Source organism: Podarcis bocagei (genome assembly GCF_964188305.1).
Source record: "Podarcis bocagei genome assembly, chromosome: 16".
Classification (NCBI taxonomy): domain Eukaryota; kingdom Metazoa; phylum Chordata; class Lepidosauria; order Squamata; family Lacertidae; genus Podarcis; species Podarcis bocagei.
In genome coordinates, this window is record NC_138142.1 from 32,452,768 (window position 1) to 32,471,627 (window position 18,860).

The 18,860-nt window shown below is 48.4% G+C and overlaps 2 protein-coding genes across 2 annotated transcripts; both read right to left on the minus strand.

Moving 5' to 3' along the window:
* Positions 1 to 1,754: 1,754 nt before the first annotated feature.
* Positions 1,755 to 10,055, minus strand: WDR74 (WD repeat domain 74). The gene is made up of 11 exons (XM_081173370.1): positions 9,899 to 10,055; positions 8,649 to 8,758; positions 7,596 to 7,717; positions 6,829 to 6,892; positions 5,559 to 5,702; positions 4,999 to 5,100; positions 4,618 to 4,718; positions 3,958 to 4,013; positions 3,163 to 3,305; positions 2,845 to 2,901; positions 1,755 to 2,364 (listed from the first exon to the last, which is right to left on the minus strand). The coding sequence occupies exons 1-11, from the start codon at positions 9,957 to 9,959 to the stop codon at positions 2,176 to 2,178; spliced, it is 1,149 nt and encodes a 382-aa protein (XP_081029496.1). The 5' UTR covers positions 9,960 to 10,055; the 3' UTR covers positions 1,755 to 2,175.
* A 1,527-nt stretch (positions 10,056 to 11,582) lies between these two features.
* Positions 11,583 to 18,019, minus strand: LOC308575010 (uncharacterized protein). Its single transcript, XM_081173407.1, has 2 exons — positions 15,272 to 18,019; positions 11,583 to 13,348 (listed from the first exon to the last, which is right to left on the minus strand). Exons 1-2 carry the CDS (start codon positions 15,525 to 15,527, stop codon positions 12,972 to 12,974), a joined length of 633 nt encoding a protein of 210 aa, XP_081029533.1. The 5' UTR covers positions 15,528 to 18,019; the 3' UTR covers positions 11,583 to 12,971.
* Positions 18,020 to 18,860: the final 841 nt, after the last annotated feature.

Below are 18,860 nucleotides of genomic sequence, written 5' to 3' on the forward strand. Positions count from 1 at the left end.
TAAGCTACATAACCACAAATGCTTTTAGCTTTTCCTCACGGGGACTGTGGGTTTTCCACTCATCCCCTCAATTTTGGGCCGCATCTGCACTGTACATTTAAAGGAGTATTGTACCACTTTGGACTATTGGGAGCTGGAGTTTCCCCCTCATTCCCCTCACAGAGGTACAATATCCAAAGTTCCCTAGGAAAAGACACTCATGGTTAATCTACTCTGGAGACTGTCGCTCTCTGTGAGGAGGAATAGCGGTGTCTTAACAACTCTTGACGTTCTTGTTGCAAACTGTTTTGATCTTTCCTAGGCTATAGCAGTATGCATTTTGATAAATCTGCAAATCCGATCGTGGATGGGGCAACACTCTCCCTGAAAATGCAGGTTCCCAGTCTGGGTATTTTACTGGATGTGGCCCCGAGACTGGATGCCCAGATTTATGTGGTAGCCAAAACTGCATTTGTGCAGTTAAATCTCGTGTGCCAGCTGTGCCCATTCCTGGAGAATTCTCATCTAGTTTAGTTACATCCCATTTGGATTACTGTAACATGGTCCATATAGTTAAAGCCATGGTTTTCCCAGTAGTGATGTATGGAAGTGAGAGCTGGACCATAAAGAAGGCTGATCGCCAAACAATGGATGCTTTTGAATTATGGTGCTGGAGGAGACTCTTGAGAGTCCCGTGGACTGCAAGAAGATCAAACGCATCCATTCTTAAGAAAATTAGCCGAGTGCTCACTGGAAGGACAGATCATGAAGCTGAGGCTCCAATACTTTGGCCACCTCATGAGAAGAGAAGACTCCCTGGAAAAGACCCTGATGGTGGGAAAGATGGAGGGCACAAGGAGACGGAGGATGAGATGGTTGGACAGTGTTCTCGAATCTACCAGCATGAGTCTGACCAAACTGCGGGAGGCAGTGGAAGACAGAAGTGCCTGGCGTGCTCTGGTCCAGGGGGTCACGAAGAGTCGGACACGACTAAACAACAACAACAACATGCTCTATGTAGGGCTTTATTTGAAGTGCTTGAAAACTCCAACAAACGAAGAGCTGCAGGCAAACTCTTGACTGGGGCTGGTTGGAGGGAGCCTATTACTCCCTTTTTTCGACAGCTCCACTGGCTGTTTCTGGGCTCAATTCGAAGTGTTGGTTATGACCTATAGAGCGTTATACGGCTTATGCCCAGGCTCTCTGAAGGACCATATTCTGCCATACAAACCTGCCCTGGCTCTGAGATCTTTGGGGGAGGCCCTTCTCTCAGCCCTGCCACCCTCACAGGCACATTTGGTGGGAATGTGGAAGGCGGCCTTCCAGGTGTGGGGACTCGCTTCCTAGTGAAGCTAGGCTGGCTCCCTCCTCCTTATCCTTCTGCCAGCAGGTGAAAACAATGTTTTATTCTAGTAGGCTTTAGGGAACTGACTTTTTTTGTTTTTTAAAGGAAAGGGCTTCCATTAGTGCTGTGCTATTTTTACTATCTGTGTTTTAATAAGTTGTTTTTGTATTAATTCTATGATCGTTTAATTACTTTTCAACTTTTATCTGTGTTGTTTCAATTTGTGTAAGCCACCACTGAGGCCTGGAAAAGTTGGAATATGAATATAATAATATCCTGAGTGGTCCCAAACTTGGGAGTTAGAAGTTGCTTCCACACATCACTCCTTAAAAATAAAAAGGAAATGGAAATGCTAAGCAGGACAGGGAATGGTGACACTTTCTCCTACCAGAGACCCTGCACAGGGGAAATATAGCCCATATTCAGAACATATTGTGCAAGAAGGTACTTTTTAATAGCTTCAAGCGGTCTTAACTGCACAGCAGCCAAAATGAGAGAAGGAAAATGGAGAATTTCAACCATGCAGGGGGGAAATGTGTTGTCTCCATAAGGTTCTTGAAATGAAGCCCCTGCTATAAAACTTCACATTCCTGCCACACCAGCTCCCCAGATCCAAAAAATAACCTGGGGCTGCTATGAGGTTAAAAGCCCCCCCCCCCATGGCAAACCTGTCCTACGAGGCAGCAGAAAGCAGCTCACAATGTTTCTGTCTCTTTTTCTCCCATGACCAGCCAAGGCCTTTGCTTGTGGCAAACCCCTGTCCAAGGCTGAGATTCAGGTACTTTGGTGATGCCTGCCTGCTTCGTTATTAAAAAGGCAAATGTCATTTCAACCCCCTCCCCACCCAGATCTCAAGATTCAGCTTTTTTAATCTTCTTCGGCTTTTTCAGGCCCCTGTCCCTCCCCACGTCAGAGAATGGCTGTCGTTCTGCTTTCCGCTTGGCGGCAACCACTTCCATTGAGTTCCAGATCTCGTCCACCTCCTCCTCCTCCTCTTTCACGTCACTCTGGAGGTCAGCTGAAGGGTCGGCGCCTTCATCCTGGAGAAAGAAGATCAAGGATGTATCTGCCCCTTAATACAGGCCTCCCTAGTGGCATCAGTGGCATGCAATGCGCTCCCTGCTGAAATATGAGAGTGCCCATCTCTATTGGCATGCTGCCGGCTTTTAAAGAGGCACCTGTTTAACACAGGCATGCCCATGATTTCTTGACTCATGTCTCCTGTTACAATAAGTGTGTGGCACCTAACTAGGTTCTCAGAGTAGGTCCACTGACATTAATGGGCCCTAATGTTGGTTAATTTAAGAGGCATACTCTCAGTAAGATGATACAACCCATCACATTTGATTGCCTATTTTACGTATGAGGGTGAAATTAAATGTGCTATTACACAATCTTCCATCTGTGCAAGCATTCAACTTGTTAGAGAGAACAATCCCCACACCCTTCTCCCGCTCCGTGCTCAGAGCCTCATGGCAACCAGGAATTATAATACCTCCTCCTCGGTCACTTCGACTCACCTCCCATTTTTCTCTGCTGGTTAGCAGCAGGCAGTTCAATCGAGATTTCAGATACACCTGTAACAGAGACATAGTTCAGTTAAGCAGCAGAGAGGAGGCCACCAGCTTGCCCCATCCTGATGTCCTCCAGCCACTGTTGAACTCAAACTTCATCAGCCCCAGCTGGCATGGCCAATAGCTAGAGATGATGGGAGTCGAGAATCCAAAATCATACCACCCACTAATACTGAATGTTGGCCATTCTGGCTGGCACTGATGGGAGGTTCCCCCACAATCTATATGCAAATACCAGCAAGATGGTGTTGGGCTCCTCCTCACCTTATGCTCCAAGCGCTTGTGCTGGAGGTTGTGCACACGAAGGAAGCGGTCCAGTCCGCACGAGGCCACCAGCGGAAGCACAGGGTGGCACTGGATGGCATGGACACTCCCAGCGAAGCCTTTGAGGCACTTCAGCAACCGCCCTGTCACAAGACGACAACAATGGCTGAGTTACGAGGGCGGCAGGTATGGCGTGGCTACACTTCTCAAGTGTGGAATTTGGAATGTAGTGAACTGCAGCTTGGTGACAGCCTTACAAATATATTATATAGTAAGATATTGTTGCAAAGGCAGACTTGAAGAAAAAACTGTGAGGTTTTTCTTCCACTTGTGTGGAATTAAACAGGAAATTTTAAGTCTGTTGCACATGGCTGTGGTTCATAGACTACAAGATTCCAAGTACAGGATCCCAAGGGAGGTGGTGGTCTACGGTTCATGTTTCCCCACTTGGTCTGCCTTGGGGTACGGAACCATCTTGTAGCCAACAGAATAGGCCTCACAGAACAAGAGTGAGAGTGCGGTATCTGCAACCCCAGCTTGAAAATGTGACCACAAAGGCTGGCAACAACCTCTGACTAAAAAACACAGCAGGAGAACTTTGCCCGGCCAAATGCTGCTGTCTGCAACTCGCTTTAAAGAACCTTCCCATCATCAAAGAGTTGCCTCTCCAGCTGTACATCAATATCTCTTTCTGCCCTCCGTTTTTAGCCCACCTTGCTCCTCTGCAACTCTCTTTCCAGATTCTCCTCAAACCCAAAACCCCCTCCCCACTCCATCATCCTGGTTCTTACTTACCTTGCCGTAAATCAATTACTGCCACATCCCCGCGCGAGCTGCCCACAACAACAGCACTGTAAGTGAAAAAAGGAGGAATTATATATTTCCAGTTTTGCAAAGGGACAGCATCCATGTAGGCCCTTAGCTGTGAGCAGCCAAGGACACTGAAGGCTGGGGATTGTATCCAGAGCTTGAAAAGTTCGTTTTTTTAAAAGGAACTGGTTCCAGTTCACATTTGTCCCTTTAAAATATGAAATAATTCTGCTCACATTCAGTCCAGGTTCACACAAATAATCCTCAGCAATTTTTTCCAGCATTCAGAATGTTACAAGCTGCTCTGCTAAAGTATTAAATATACTTACGAAGACAAACAAAAAACAACAACAACCACATGGTGGAATGTGAATGATTTAGCTTATTTACGCCAACAATTATGATCTTTAAACTTAAAATGCCCAAGGAATCTATGAAGTAGAAAAGCACATGTAATAGAATGAACCTGAAGATGAACTGGAAATAGTTCCAAGTTCCACCCTGAAACAAACTTCATTCACATTTAATTCACCTGGCAATTATGGGAACTGCCTTCAGGTGTAGGGGGAGATCTTTGAACTAATTCATTGAAGTTTGTTAAACCAAACTCATTCATTCCAAGCACTGGGAAGAAGAGAAACTCACTTTGTGTCAGGGGTCAGGGAGAGGGCAGTGAGTGGGTACTCCCCAAAGGTGGCTTCCAACACGGGGCGCCGCTGTGGGGAGCTGGGGTCATAGATCCGGACCTGGAGGCAGAAGAAGACCAAGAAGATGAAGAGCAGAAGTCTTCAGCCTCAGATGAAAGACGCAACAACAACAGCAGCAACCACCCTATAACACTCCCAAATGCTATAATGCAACGGTGGGGAACCTTTTCCAGCCCTTCTGGACAATGTTCCGAGGGACACATGGAAGCACTGTGCAAAATTTGGTTAGGATATCTCAAGAGATGTCCAAATGCATAGAGAACAAATGGCTAACTTTCTGAAATATGTAGTGGAGATATCTGTCTTCCCCAGCTTCTACCTGGTGGTGTCCAGTGCAGGTAACAATTTTCTCTGATCCAGGCAGGAACTGCATGTCCCGGTCCCAGATAGGCACCCTCAGGTCAAGCCAGTCGTTCCGCACCTGTTGACAAGAGGGCAAGGCATGGTGTGAACGAAGGCAAGAGTGTGCCATTTTCCAATACATTACACATCCTGAAGAATCTGAAAAGGAAAAAGATCTTTCCTGAACTGCACTATGGAATCTGCTTACATCAGATGTGGTAGTGACCACCAACGTGGATGGCCTTTAAAGAGGATGGGACAAATTTACGGAGGAAAGGCTATCTATGGATTCTAGCCATGTTCTTCTCCTACCACAGTTGGAGGCAAAATGTGCCTCTGAATGGCAGCTGCTGAGAACTGCAAATGGGGAGAACTACTGTTGTGCTCAAGTCCAGCTTTTGGTTGGCCACTACAGGGACAGGATGATGGACCAGATGGGTCTTTGGCCTGATCCAGCAGGGCTCTTCTTACACCCTTATCCGTGCACTAATACAGGAGAAAGGAGCCCAGGCTGTTTACACAGTATAGCAAACTCACATTTTTGGCTCGGAAGATGGGCTCCTGCGGTTGGTGGAGGTCCCACACCTTGAGGCAGTTCTCCTTCCCGCCTGTGGCCACGCGGTGAGGCTGTTCCGGGTTGTGGCGCATGCGGCACACGCCGGGGCCCACCTGGACCTCCAGCTGCAATGCAAGAGATAGAGCTGGTGGTGGAGATGTACAAAGCCAAGACAAATACATGTGGACTCTCCTTCCCTAGCGGTTTCTAAGCAGAGGTTGGGTGGCCATCTGTCATGGATGCTTTAGTTGAGATTCCTGCATTGCAGGGGGCTGGACTAGATGGCCCTTGGGTCCCTTCCAACTCAATAATTCTATGGTTCTGTATGTAGACAGGCTACCTAACACGAGGACCTGCCAAATGCAGGTTCATAAACCTCAGCTAAGTACGGTAGCTATGACTGGCCTTGGGGAAGCCGCTTTCACTCTCAGTTCCTCCCCAAAATATGCCAACATCGAAGAGGGTGTCAAGAAATCCACTTTGTGCAAAAGATGCAGTTCCACAGGAGTATAATCATAGGTTGAATCCAATTAAGTTCCATTCAGTAGAGTCCCACTCAAATTAACATTGGCTCCCAGTACGTTTCCGAGCACAATTCAAAGTGTTGGTGCTGACCTTTAAAGCCCTAAACGGCCTCGGTCCTGTATACCTGAAGGAGCGTCTCCACCCCCATTGTTCAGCCCGGACACTGAGATCCAGCGCCGAGGGCCTTCTGGCAGTTCCCTCATTGCGAGAAGTGAGATTACAGGGAACCAGACAGAGGGCCTTCTCAGTTGTGGCGCCCACCCTGTGGATCACCCTCCCTTCAGATGTGAAGGAAATAAGCAGCTATCCTATCTTTAAAAGACATCTGAAGGCAGCCCTGTTCAGGGAAGTTTTTAATATTTAATGCTGTACTGTTTTTAACTTGGGAGCCGCCTAGAGTGGCTGGGGAAACTCAGCCAGATGGGCGGGGTATAAATAATAAATTATTATTATATTATTATAACAAACCTAAGCTCATCAGCTTCAATGGGTCTACCCTGGGTAGGACAAGTATGGGATACAATGTGCAGAATTTAACTTTCTGAACATATCAGCTCTTTCAGCAAGCAAAGCCCAACATGTTTCTAGCACTTAAGACTGCAAAGATATTTAGAAAAATTAAAAACACACAATAAAAAGATTTGTGACTCCTTAAAAGGCTATTGTGTGGCCTGGAACCCATCTCTCCCCCTCCCCACCTCCCTCAGACACCAAGATAGGACTCACATTTTCTGACGAAGCATCCCGCCAGACCTTCAGCAAACCAGACTGTACACAGGTGATGAGGGAACTGTCGGAATTGGTTGAAGAATGAAAAGGGAAGAGATATAAGAGGGGAGGGAGGTAGAGAGAAATTAATTTGCCATAAATGTGGAGAATGCATAAGACGAGCTGGTGGCCATCCTTTCCAAGGAAGCAAAAAACCCACAAAGCCTTACCTCCTACAACTCAGTGAAAAGAACACACATTTGTGTGCTGAACAGCCAATGTTCAATCAGAAAGAGGGCTTGAAGTCACAACTGATCAGCTGATGGGCACCACTCAGGACCTCCTAGTGGAAGCAATCTCTGGGGCCTGCAGGGTGCCAAACTTAAAAGGTTCTGAATTTGAACCATCCTGGCACAGATTAAGGTTCCTGATTGTTCCTTTATAGCTACATCTTTATCTGCCTCACACCTGGGGCAGGTGGCCATGGCTAGGGGAGAATTGGTCTTACAAGCCAATTAGGACCCCTGAGGTTTAGGCCCCAAAATACCTGAAAGATTGCTTCCTTCACTACAGATCTTCTCGGGTGCCGAGACTGGCACAGAGGGTACTTTTGGTAGTTCTACCTCAGAAGTTTGGTGTGCGTATGTGTGTGGCAGCCCAAGAGAGTGCATTCTAAAGTACAAACACCCAAGGATCATCCCTGCTGAATCCATGGGCGTCATATCAAGTGACATGAAGCCTGTCCTTTCCCTGAAGGCTAAGGATTTGAAGGGATTCAGACTTACTTGTCAAGCACAGCCAAGCCACAAAAGGGTCCCTCGCCTCCTAGACAGTCTCGTGACTCAGTAAACTTGCCCTTCTCAGTACTGAACAATCTGACTGATCCATCAAGGCATCCCACAAAGATCTGGGAAGAAACAAAAGGAAAGAAAACAGAAACTATTAAGAAACAAACGTGCACCTCCCTGGCTGCATTCTTTCAGAGAGGCGACTGCACCTCAGTGAGAGAATGTATGCAAAAATAAGTCCCAGGTGCAAACCTCTGCCATCGCCAGTTACAATGCCCTCAAGTGCAGGGGGTAGGAAAAGCTTTTGGAGAGACGCTGCCAGTCACAAAAGACAATACAAGGAAGACTCTGTAAAGGCAAGGAGGGCCTTTTACAGCTGTGGCCGGTATGCCAACTACAACCACTCTTAGACAGAGATAGTCTGGCCGCAGTGATTCATGCATTGGTAACCTCAATACTTGATTACTGCAAAGTGCTCTGCGTGGGGCTACCCTTGGGCTTGTTCCAGAGGCTCCAGGTGGTGCAAAACACTGCAGCTAGACTGCTGGTGGTGACAGACTATCGCTAGCACATAACTCCAGTGCCTAAATGCTTGCACTGGCTGCCCACATGACTCTTGGTCAGGTTCAACGTTCTTGTACTGATCCTCAACAACTTGAGTCCAGGATACTTCAGGCACTGCATGATCCCTGCTCAAACTCTGAGGTCTTCAGGAAAGTTTCTGTTAAGTGTTCCCCCATGGCTTAGATGAATAGATGGGATCTTATGCACAAGGAGCTGTGAGGGAGGCTTGTCTTTCACTATACATCTTTAGGCTCCAGGTGAAAATATTTCCCTTTACCTAGGCCTTTGGCTGATTAATATTCTACACCCTTTTAAATGGGTTTGTGGGAAGGTTGTGGGTTTTTTTTGACAATACTGAGCTACAGGGACCAACAGTCCAACCCACTATATGACAGCTTCCCATACAATGAGGTATCCTGTTTTTCTTTCCCAGCATCCAGTCCCCTAAACTCTGCCAGCTGCATTAGGAGTTGGCAACCCCATTACCTCAGACTCGTAGGGATCACCCCAACACATAGCAGTAACAGCTTCATGTCGACTGAGTGCCGCATCTCCTGACTTATAGTTTGTGGCCTGTTTCTTCTGCAGGTTGATCCCTAGAAGGAGGAGAAAAGAGAAAGAAAGGGATATTATTGGGAAGGGTGAAAAGAGAAACAGGTCAATGACAAACTCTCTCTGTGTCACTCACCACCAGGAAAGGGGAAGCTGAGGGGCTAGTGGACCTCTATCTGCTCCTTGCAGTGTTCTAATCTAGCTCCCTCCTGCTAAGTCTTATGACGCAGGTTTGGCAACTTCTCAACCATTCCTGGCACTGTAACCTTTTACATGGACTTGATCTACAACAGGGGTGACTAACCTATGGCCCTACAAATGTTGCTGAACTACAACTCCCACCAGTCCCAGCCAATAATTATTTAAAGGAATTCTCACTTTACAAGACTTAGCTGATCAAGCCCCTTTTAAAGGCACAGCAACAGCATCCAGCTACTAGACTGGTAAGTGATAGGTATTTATGTAAAAGCCTTTTGCTGCATTCCCCTCCCACATAAGACTCACTCTATATCTCCTCTGGCCTTTGTGTCTAGGGACCTTATTCACAGTGCCCCTATCTCCCCCTACCCATTAAGAGCATACCATGAACTGGGCTGGACCTAACCAACAGTGCACCTATTCCAGGATCACAGTTTCAACATTGGCGAACCTTGATGCCTCCACAAAGTTCACAATCAGGGCATGAAGAAAATTGCCCTCCCCTGTCGCTTGTCCTCAGCAAATTCCAAGGTATACTCCCTCTAGAGCTGGAGGTTCCACTGAGCCACTATGGCTAATGCCTATTGAATAGCCTAGCCTCTTCTGTTCATTTGTTTATCCCACTTTTTCCGTCCTCCAAACAAGCATTCATTGTCTACACATATACGCTCCCCAACCAAGAAACCATCCTCTCTTCCCCATCACCTTCCCTTCTTTCACATGTACTACCTATAATGTACTTCCTTCAAAACGTGCCTCAGAAAGGGGAGAGGCACTCTTTACATGCTCAGAAGCCCAAAGCACCATAATTTGTTGTAACGGTGCGGGCAACCTCACCCCCCCTCCTGCCGCTAGGAGCAGCATCTACCCACACTTCCTCCTCAGTTATTTCCCCGAAATCCAGACAAGACTCTCCGTTTCCCCAGCGTCGCTGAATAACAGACATCCCACCCCAAGTAGCGGTCGAGCCCCGGACCCTCCATTACCTTTCAGGATGCCCGTCTCGGACCCCACCCACACGTGGTTACCCCGCGCCGGAGACGCCATTTCTACAGTCGCTCCGCCTCTGGACTTCCCAAGGCTCGTCCTGTCCCGAAATCCCTGTTGAGCCGGACGTTTTAGAGTGTGACACCGGAAGAGAATGTTACTAAGGCCCCGCGCTGATTCGCCAGCGCAGCTTCCTCGGTGTTGCACTCTTAGCAATCCCACTGGGACGCCGTTCCCCTTTCCTGGTGGTCCCGTTGTTTTCCTGATAGCGAGGGGACGGGGCTGTTTATGGACCTTCTTCCTGCCTAGACCCCACTAAGTGAGTTTCAGCTGGGGAAGGAGACTATTTTGCGGGCAAATAGAGCTCCGAAATGGGGATAGGGTCAGGCGAGCCCTGCAGGAATAACTGCACCGGAAACCATTGTGGTGCTTAATAATAATAATAATAATAATAATAATAATAATAATAATAATAATACAGTGGTACCTCAAGTTACAGACGCTTCAGGTTACAGACTCCGCTAACCCATAAATAGTACCTCGGGTTAAGAACTTTGCTTCAGGATGAGAACAGAAATCGTGCTCCGGCGGCGCAGCAGCAGCGGGAGGCCCCATTAGATAAAGTGGTAACTCAGGTTAAGAACAGTTTCAGGTTAAGAACGGACCTCCAGAACGAAGTTCTTAACCCGAGGTACCACTGTAACAACAACAACAACAACAATAATAATATATTTATACCCCGCCGATCTGGCTGGGTTTCCCAGCGGCTTCCAACAAAAGATTAAAAATATATTAAAATATCAGTAATTAAAAACCCCTAAACAGGGCTGCCTTCAGATGTCTTCTAAACGACAGATAGTTGTTAATTTCTTTGACATCTGATGGGAGGGTGTTGCACAGGATGAGTGCCGCTACCAAGAAGGGGCTAGACTAGAGTGTTGAACTAGGACCTTGGAGACCGGAGTTTGAATCTGCACTCAGCCCTCACTGAGGTGACCTTGGGTACCAAAAGAACGCAGCCTGGTGTCAATAGGCAGGGAGTTCCAAAGCATAGCTGCTAAAAGATCAATTGCTTCCAAGTGTGGAAAACATGTATGTGGCAACTTTACAGTGCCAGTTCCGCAGATCAACCAGTCGAGCGGCCATATATGAAGTAAGGTGATCCTGCTACTAAATAGGACCCAAGCTGCTAGTAGTATTATATAATGATAGTAACTCCTTGAACTTGGTCCTTTGCAGATGGGAAATCTGTGCAAATCTCTGAGCAGAGATATTAAATGCAGGCAGGGTCCCACTCCTGTCTGCAACCTTGCTGCAGCATGCTGCACTAACTGCAGCTTCCGGATGTACTGCAGAGGAAGCCTCGCATACAGTACATTACAGTAACCTAACATTGAAGTCGCCAGTGCCTGAATTACAATGGTCATGCTATCCAAGTCCAGGAATGCCTGTACTGTAATTGTCACACCAGTAGCAACTGGTAAAAGGTGCTTCTAGCCACTGAGGTTGTCTGGGCCTCTAGTGACAATGCTAGTTCCAGAGGCACAATTAGATTGCATACCCACCCTTTCAGGGGGAGTGCAACCCCATCCAGGGAAGGCAGTTGACCAATTTCTCTGGCATGGCAACCACTCATCCACTCGGGGATTTACTGTCAAAGGGGAGAGAGCTATATCATTATTTATGATGATGTTTTATTAGATTTGTAACCCACCTTTCAATTCAAAAATTCTCAGGACAGTAAACTACAGTCCATTACAATACATCAATATATAAAAATCACAAAACCAAGGACATTATAAAACATAAATTCCAACAGCAGAAAATATGATGCTTGACATCAGTCATCTCCATAGCCTGAATAAAAAGATACATCTTAACTTGACATCTATAAGCATTTAGTGTGCAGGACAGACATCCAGGCGGTGCCACGGGAGAGAGAAACCTGCTTCACATTGTCTTACTGTAGGAAGAAGCCTTATACTGAATTAGGTCATTGGTCCATCTAGCTCAGTATTGCATACACTGACTGACAGTGGCTCTCCAGAGGTTTAGGTGGAGGGTATTCCCAGCCCTACCTGGAGATACCAGGAATTGAATCTGGGACCTTCTGTATGCAAAGCAGATGTTCCAGCAATGAGCTATGGCCTTTCCTCCAGACTACAGCTGCTGTTAGTTCAGCAGCCTCCATTCCCACTTGCTTCTGGTGCCCACAGCACACCACTTGCTGGATGGCAGTGTGGGTGAAGCATATTTAAGGTAGTTGTGTCAGCAAGTTTAAGCATACCACGTGGACCTGGAGCTCTGCTAGAGCCATTTACCCCGCTCTGGCACCCAGCTGAGCCCCTTAAGTTGCAGCAGTTGCAGCCTGGGAGTAGTGACACTTTGCATACTATAGATGTATATCCCTACTTGTTGGCTTATACCAATGGTCACCAGTCGTTTTAGACCATGTGGACACCACCCACTCTGGTCACTTCTCTCTATCCCACCCAAGACAGATCGTGCACAGAGACAGTCTTTGCTTTGCTGAGGGATCTGAGGGAAAGCTGGATCCAGTAGTATTCATCTGAGTTTTGGAAAGCACGTAGAGCTGAAAGAGGAAGCAGGAAAGAGCATCATTCTTCCAACTTCCTCCTTCAGCTCTTTGTACATTTCAAAGGAGAAAAAGATAACCACCCTCTTGACAAGGGGGGCAAGGAGACTGAGTGTGGGCTCAGAGGCTTTGTGAGCCTCGGAGGAAGATATGAAAATGCATAATTGCACCCATGTGTACCATGCTGGAGACTCTTGGTTGATACTTTGGTTCCTTCGACGTTCCCTTTAGCATATACGAATATAGATATATATTAAGATCTACTTCCGTTGTTTGACGTAACTTTGGCAGTGCCAAGTAGAAATGAACGCTGAAGTAAAGTTTGTCAGGAAACTACCTCCGACGTGCTAATGGCAGAACTGGAGTGTGTTTGTGCGTATATCAGTCTGTGTGCCCTTTCCCTCACACCCTCAAGTCCCAACAGTTGCTAGGCATCGTACTCCGCCACGGAGCGAGCCCATCCACCTTCCTGTTGCCTAGCCATCCGGCCTGGGCACGCTGCGCCACAAAGTGGCCAAGAAAGGCGGGCAACGCAAGGCCCCACAAGCATCGTCCTCCGGACAGACAGCCTTGACGCACATCTTGGCCTCCTGGCCTCCCTCAGCGCTGAGGAAGGGCTCCGTCACGTCGAAGCGGACACCACAGGCTTCCCTGCTCAACAGTGCACGTCGGTTCCCTTGGCGGGCTCGCAGGTACTGGCGTAGGGAGGGAGGCGTGGTGAGGAGGAGCCTGTAGGGAGGCGGCTGGCCTCCCCCTGGGGGCTGCTCCAGGTTCAGGAGAACAAAGGCTTTGGTGAGTCTCTCTCCCTTCTGGCAGCGGAGATGCAGCATCCAGCAAAATTCGTAGTCCTCACCTGTTAAAGAGAACGAAGGGGGGGGGGCCATTGTTAGCATCCCTCCAGAAAAATAGGCCTCAGCATCCTTTACCAGCTGAAGGAGTGTGTCAGTGACCATGAGGTGCTTCTGGGAACAACATTTGCCCAGGTCTTTCAACCCGCCCTGTGCCTGTGATTGTAATTCGTGTGATTGTACAGTGGTACCTTGGGTTAAGTACTTATTTCATTCTGGAGGTCCGTTCTTAACCTGAAACTGTTCTTAACCTGAAGCACCACTTTAGCTAATGGGGCCTCCTGCTGCCGCCGCACCGCCAGAGCACAATTTCTGTTCTCATCCTGAAGCAAAGTTCTTAACCTGAAGCACTATTTCAACTGGTAATCACAGGCAAATTGCCTCAAATCAGATTGCCAACGCTTCTGTCCTCCAGAGTCCATCAGGGCAGTAGCTGTCAGGCAGAGGAGCAAGATAGCAAATCCTCTTTAAGACAGGCCTGCAAACATATATTTTTAAAATAACCCACAAACCCTGCACAGTTCAATGGCTATATAGTTTGGACTTCCAGGTCCTTCATCTTAACAGTTGCTCTGTTTTTTTGCAAAACCAGAAGTCAGCAAAAGCGGTAGAGCATCTGCTTTGCATGCAGAAGGTCCCAGGTTCAATCTGTATCGCCTCCGGATCGTGCTGAGAGAGAACCCTGCTCAAAACCCTGGAGGTACTGCAGCCAGTCTGTGTAGACCGTACTGAGAAAGGCAGGCCAGTGGTCTGATTCAGTATAAAGCATCTTCCTGTGTCTTCTTGCTTTCAAAGCAGTCCCTGTGCACTATCTTGGCTATCCTTACAACAACCCTGTAAAGTAGGCCCATATTAGCTCCATATTGCATGTAGTGGGAAGGGTAAGGCCTACCTATGCCCCCCATCAGCACTTGCACCTGGGCAGCAGATGGAGGAGGTACACAGACTGATCTCCATCTTCCTCTCTATGGCTGTGAACACACCATACATTTAAGGCACGTTTAAAGCATTTGACATTCCCCCAAAGAATCCTGGGAATTGTAGTTCACACAATTCCTAGCACTCTTAACAAACTACTACTGTTCCCAGGGGAAGAGGAACCATGTGTACACAGCCAGAAAAAAGCAGCATGGTATTTAAATTACTGTACACGCAACTCCCCATTTACGCAGGGGGTTACGTACCAAGGCACCGCACAATTAAGTGAAATTGCGTGTGTTGGGAACACCCTTGAAAGCCTGAAAACACCCTCAAAGCCTCCTCGCTCAAACACCAACTCTCCACAGGCCTCAACGGTCGGTGCAAAGGCTCCTGGGATTGCCCTTGCAAAGGCTGATGGGATTGCTAGGTCTGTTTCCATGCCATTTTTGTACTCTTTCAGCAGCCATTCCCCCCCCCCTTTGCATGCCACTTCCAGGTTCTTGGCGATGCGCATGTGTGCGGTCGTGCACATATTGAACGCATGTAAAATGGTTGTCGCCAGTGCTATTTTTCTAGAAAAAGAGGTGCTGGAACTCACCACAAACACCTCCCTCGTTCTCTTAGAATGGCAATGGTGCCAACTGAGTTCTGTCAAGTTCCTGCTGGGGAAAAAGCCCTGGTTGTCTCCTATAATTATTTACACCTTTGCATTTCAACATATAAATTAACACACACAAAGATTATGGAAATCAGCATCCTTTTCCCCCGCAATATATTTTTCCGGGGGTGGGATGCAAAAGTGACCCCCCTGCCTCTTCCCCCGCCCTCCCCACAGCACTCGGAGGCCTTGCAGCTCCTGTGACGCCCAGCAGCTGCAAGCAGAGCAGGGAAGCCACCCTGGGGTGGAGCCTGTGGAGCCCTCCCTGCTGCCGCTCGATTGGCTACGCAGCTGGGATTCCAAGGCAGGCATGGCAGCTTCGCTTTGGGTGGCCGTCCACCTCCCTTACCTTCCCTGCCTTCGTTGAGCTTCAAGGAGACGGAGCTCTTGGCACCAACCATCCCGAGCATCGCTTGCGCAGCGCACTGCAGCATGCATGTGCTGAACCTGGGCGCCACGTGCGGCTCTCCCGACGGTGCTTCCGGGTTGTCTTCCTGAGGGCAGGGTGCGTCCGGGACCTCTGACTCAGGCACGTTGCCTGCCGTGCGGTTGGGAGCAGTTGCGGCAGCCAGTACCAGAGCCAAAGCCAGCCATTGATGACCCATTGCACGCTTCAGGGGGGCCGAGGCCTGCTGTGGGGCGGTGCCAGGACCAAGGTTCCCGCTGCCGAGAGACAGAGAAGAAGGGGGCAGGCTAACGAGGGGCTGGATCCGGCGGCATGCCTGGACTTGCTGCCGAAGGCTGTGTGGATTCCTTCGCCCCTGCGAAGCTGCTGGGTGGGTGCCCAGAATAACAACTGCCAAGGGACGCTTTTAGAAGAGGCCTTGGAATGCCAGAGGCCGGGGCGAGGTCTGGATTTGCCGCCGAAGCCTGAGCGGCTTCCTTTGCCCTGCTGATCTCTGGGACGGTGCCCAGAACAACAACTCGGGAGGCATGTTTCTGGATGAAGGCCTTGAGGAGCCAGACACGGTGATAAAGAATCGACCTTGCATGCAAGAAGGCAGAGGCTTCTGCCTGCAGCGCAGAGTTAAACTGTGTGACTCATTCCTGGTGGACACCAAATTCATTGAGAAGAGGGGCCTATCAGTACCTACCAGCCACAATGGTTGTGCTTTGCCCCACAGGAATACAGGAATACTTCTGAAAACCAGTTGCTGGGTCTTGTGCTTGGGTCCTGCTTGTGGGTTTCCCACAGGCATATGGTCAGTCACTGTGAGAACAGGATGCTGAACTAGATGGGTCATAGGCCTGATCCAGCAGGCTTTCCTCATGTTCTTAAGGGCTGGAAATGTCCCATGTGAAACCAAGCAGATTTCTGGCATGCATGTCAATCCCTGGCACATCCAGGTAGCGCTGTGAATTATTTCATGTCTGAAACTCAGGAGAGCTGCTGCCAGTCAGTGTAGTAAAACCAGAATAATTTCTGATCACTGAAGAATTTATGCTTTTGTGTTATGGTGCTGGAGGCGACTCTTGAGAGTCCCATGGACTGCAAGAAGATCCAACCTCTCCATTCTGAAGGAAATCAGCCCTGAGTGCTCACTGGAAGGACAGATAGTGAAGCTGAGGCTCCAATACTTTGGCCACCTCATGAGAAGAGAAGACTCCCTGGAAAAGACCCTGATGTTGGGAAAGATGGAGGGCACAAGGAGAAGGGGATGACAGAGGACGAGATGGTTGGACAGTGTTCTCAAAGCTACCAGCATGAGTTTGACCAAACAGTGGGAGGCAGTGGAAGACAGGAGTGCCTGGCATGCTCTGGTCCAGGGGGTCACGAAGAGTCGGACACGACTAAACGACTAAACAATAAAGCCCAAGCAGGGATGTCTGGCAAATGATTCTCACCAGATCCCATCGCTACATACAGTGGTACCTTGGGTTACAAACACTTCGGGTTACAGACTCCACTAACCCAGTACCTGAGGTTAAGAACTTTACCTCAGGATGAGAACAGAAATCGTGCGGTTGTGGCGCGAGGCCCCAATAGCTAAAGTGGTGCCTCAGGTTAAGAACAGTTTCAGGTTAAGAACGGACCTCCGGAACGAATTAAGTTCGGAACCAGAAGTACCACTGTAATTTGCAAGTCACAGCATCTGGCACCCAAAGCCAGCCAAGTGACTTTGTGAAAACCCCACAAACACTCTCCCTTGCTCTGTCAGTAATAATACAATTAGCAACAAACTACACAGTATATGATTTTTGTTGTTGCTGCTGCTGCCTTTTCACCCCAAATCTGCTGCAGGCCTTGCTGTTCATCCGCATGACTCAGTGGCAAAAAGACAGAATAAACATCTTTCATGTGGTCCTTTTCAGCTCAGAAAGGAGATAGGGAACCTCAACCCAGACCCAGACATGACGCCTTGGGACTCATTATCAGGTCTTATCCCTCCCCCAGTGGTACATGCTCTTCTCAAGCCACAACCCTCCCTGGCCCTGCTTCCCACCTTCCTGTTTTTGTTGGGCAGGAACCGTGACCTCGAACTCTGATCATGCTTTCGCTTGGCTGGAAGGATAGTGTGTAGACAGCTTATTTTACAGACGTAAACTGCCAGGGACGGGCTGGACACCAGGCGTGCCAACTCAAGGGGGCAGAGGTGTCTTAAGCCCCCTCAGTATTTGTTGGAAGGGGGCCAGGCCCCTCAGTGTTGAGGGAGCCGGTGTGGTAGTTTCAGCGGCTGGCTCCTCCAAAGTGCTCACACATACACCAGCCCCCCTTCAATCTTGGAGGCAACTTGGCAGCTTTGTTGGATGCAAAAGACTGGGGAACCCCTAAGAGAAGGCTCAGTGGCCAGGGAGTAGTGGTCAGAGGGAGATGACTGAGAAATGGTGTCAGGAGGTAATAGGGCTTTGTGAGTTGGGAGTCTGCGGCAGAAAGAAATCAAGGGCAGAAGCTGAAGCAGGGAAGGAGGGAGACCAAAAAGCAGACATGAGTGAGGGATACTGTCAATGACTCCATGAAATCAACTTGACATTTGTTGATACCCACTGAGTTGTGACAGCCACCAGAAAGAGCCTTCTAGCTAAGTAACTTCAGCAGCTCAAAGGCTTATGCACCACGAGAACCAGGTTTATGTATCGCCCAGCTACCAAATGCATTGTACAGCACTGAGGCTAGAAGAAAAATTTCTAAGTCCATATAGTCCCTCGGGAAGGTCTCTTATTGGTCGAGAGAAGCAGAGGCCAACCAGAGTATTGTATATGGAAGCAAGGCAGCTGGTAAGCCTGATCTTTATGAATAGGATGGAATACTTTTTTTTAAAACACCTTTTGATCCACAGGCAATTTCACTGCAGTCCTTCGAACAAGAGCATGCCATATATCAGAAATAAGTCACAGAAAGGACGTACACCAGTTTTACAGGGAAGTTTCACAGCTTAAAGGTAAGCCATTGACACTTCCTTAGGCAAAATAAATAAAAATTGTCCAGTAGCACATTAGAGACCAACTAAGTTTGTTCTGGTGGGATGCGGGTGGTGCTGTGGGTTAAACCAGAGCCTTGGACTTGCCAATCAGAAGGTTGACGGTTCAGGGTGAGCTCCCGTTGCTCGGTCCGTGCTCCTGCCAACCTAGCAGTTTGAAAGCATGTCAAAGTGCAAGTAGCTAAATAGGTACCGCTCCGGCAGGAAGGTAAATGGTGTTTCCGTGTGCTGCTCTGGTTCGCCAGAAGCAGCTTAGTCATGCTGGCCACGACCCGGAAGCTGTACACCGGTTCCCTTGGCCAATAAAGCGAGATGAGCACTGCAACCCCAGAGTTGGTCACGACTGGACCTAATAGTCAGGGGTCCCTTTACCATTAACTTTGTTTTAGGTTCCAGTTACAGATAGGTAGCCGTGTTGGTCTGCCATAGTCAAAATAAATAAATTCCTTCCAGTAGCACCTTAGAGACCAACTAAGTTAGTTCTTGGTATGAGCTTTCGTGTGCATGCAGTGCATCTGA

What these genes read in the sequence shown, in the direction of transcription:
- WDR74 (XM_081173370.1), bottom strand. Translation starts at nt 9,959, where the DNA reads ATGGCGTCTCCGGCGCGGGGTAACCACGTGTGGGTGGGGTCCGAGACG. An exon ending in GGCTTGGCTGTGCTTGACAA is followed by an intron (nt 6,893 to 7,595) that starts GTAAGTCTGAAT and finishes CAATTCCGACAG; the next exon opens with TTCCCTCATCACCTGTGTAC. An exon ending in CCTGCACTGGACACCACCAG is followed by an intron (nt 4,719 to 4,998) that starts GTAGAAGCTGGG and finishes TTCTGCCTCCAG; the next exon opens with GTCCGGATCTATGACCCCAG.
- LOC308575010 (XM_081173407.1), bottom strand. Translation starts at nt 15,527, where the DNA reads ATGGGTCATCAATGGCTGGCTTTGGCTCTGGTACTGGCTGCCGCAACT. An exon ending in GCTCAACGAAGGCAGGGAAG is followed by an intron (nt 13,349 to 15,271) that starts GTAAGGGAGGTG and finishes TCTCTTTAACAG; the next exon opens with GTGAGGACTACGAATTTTGC.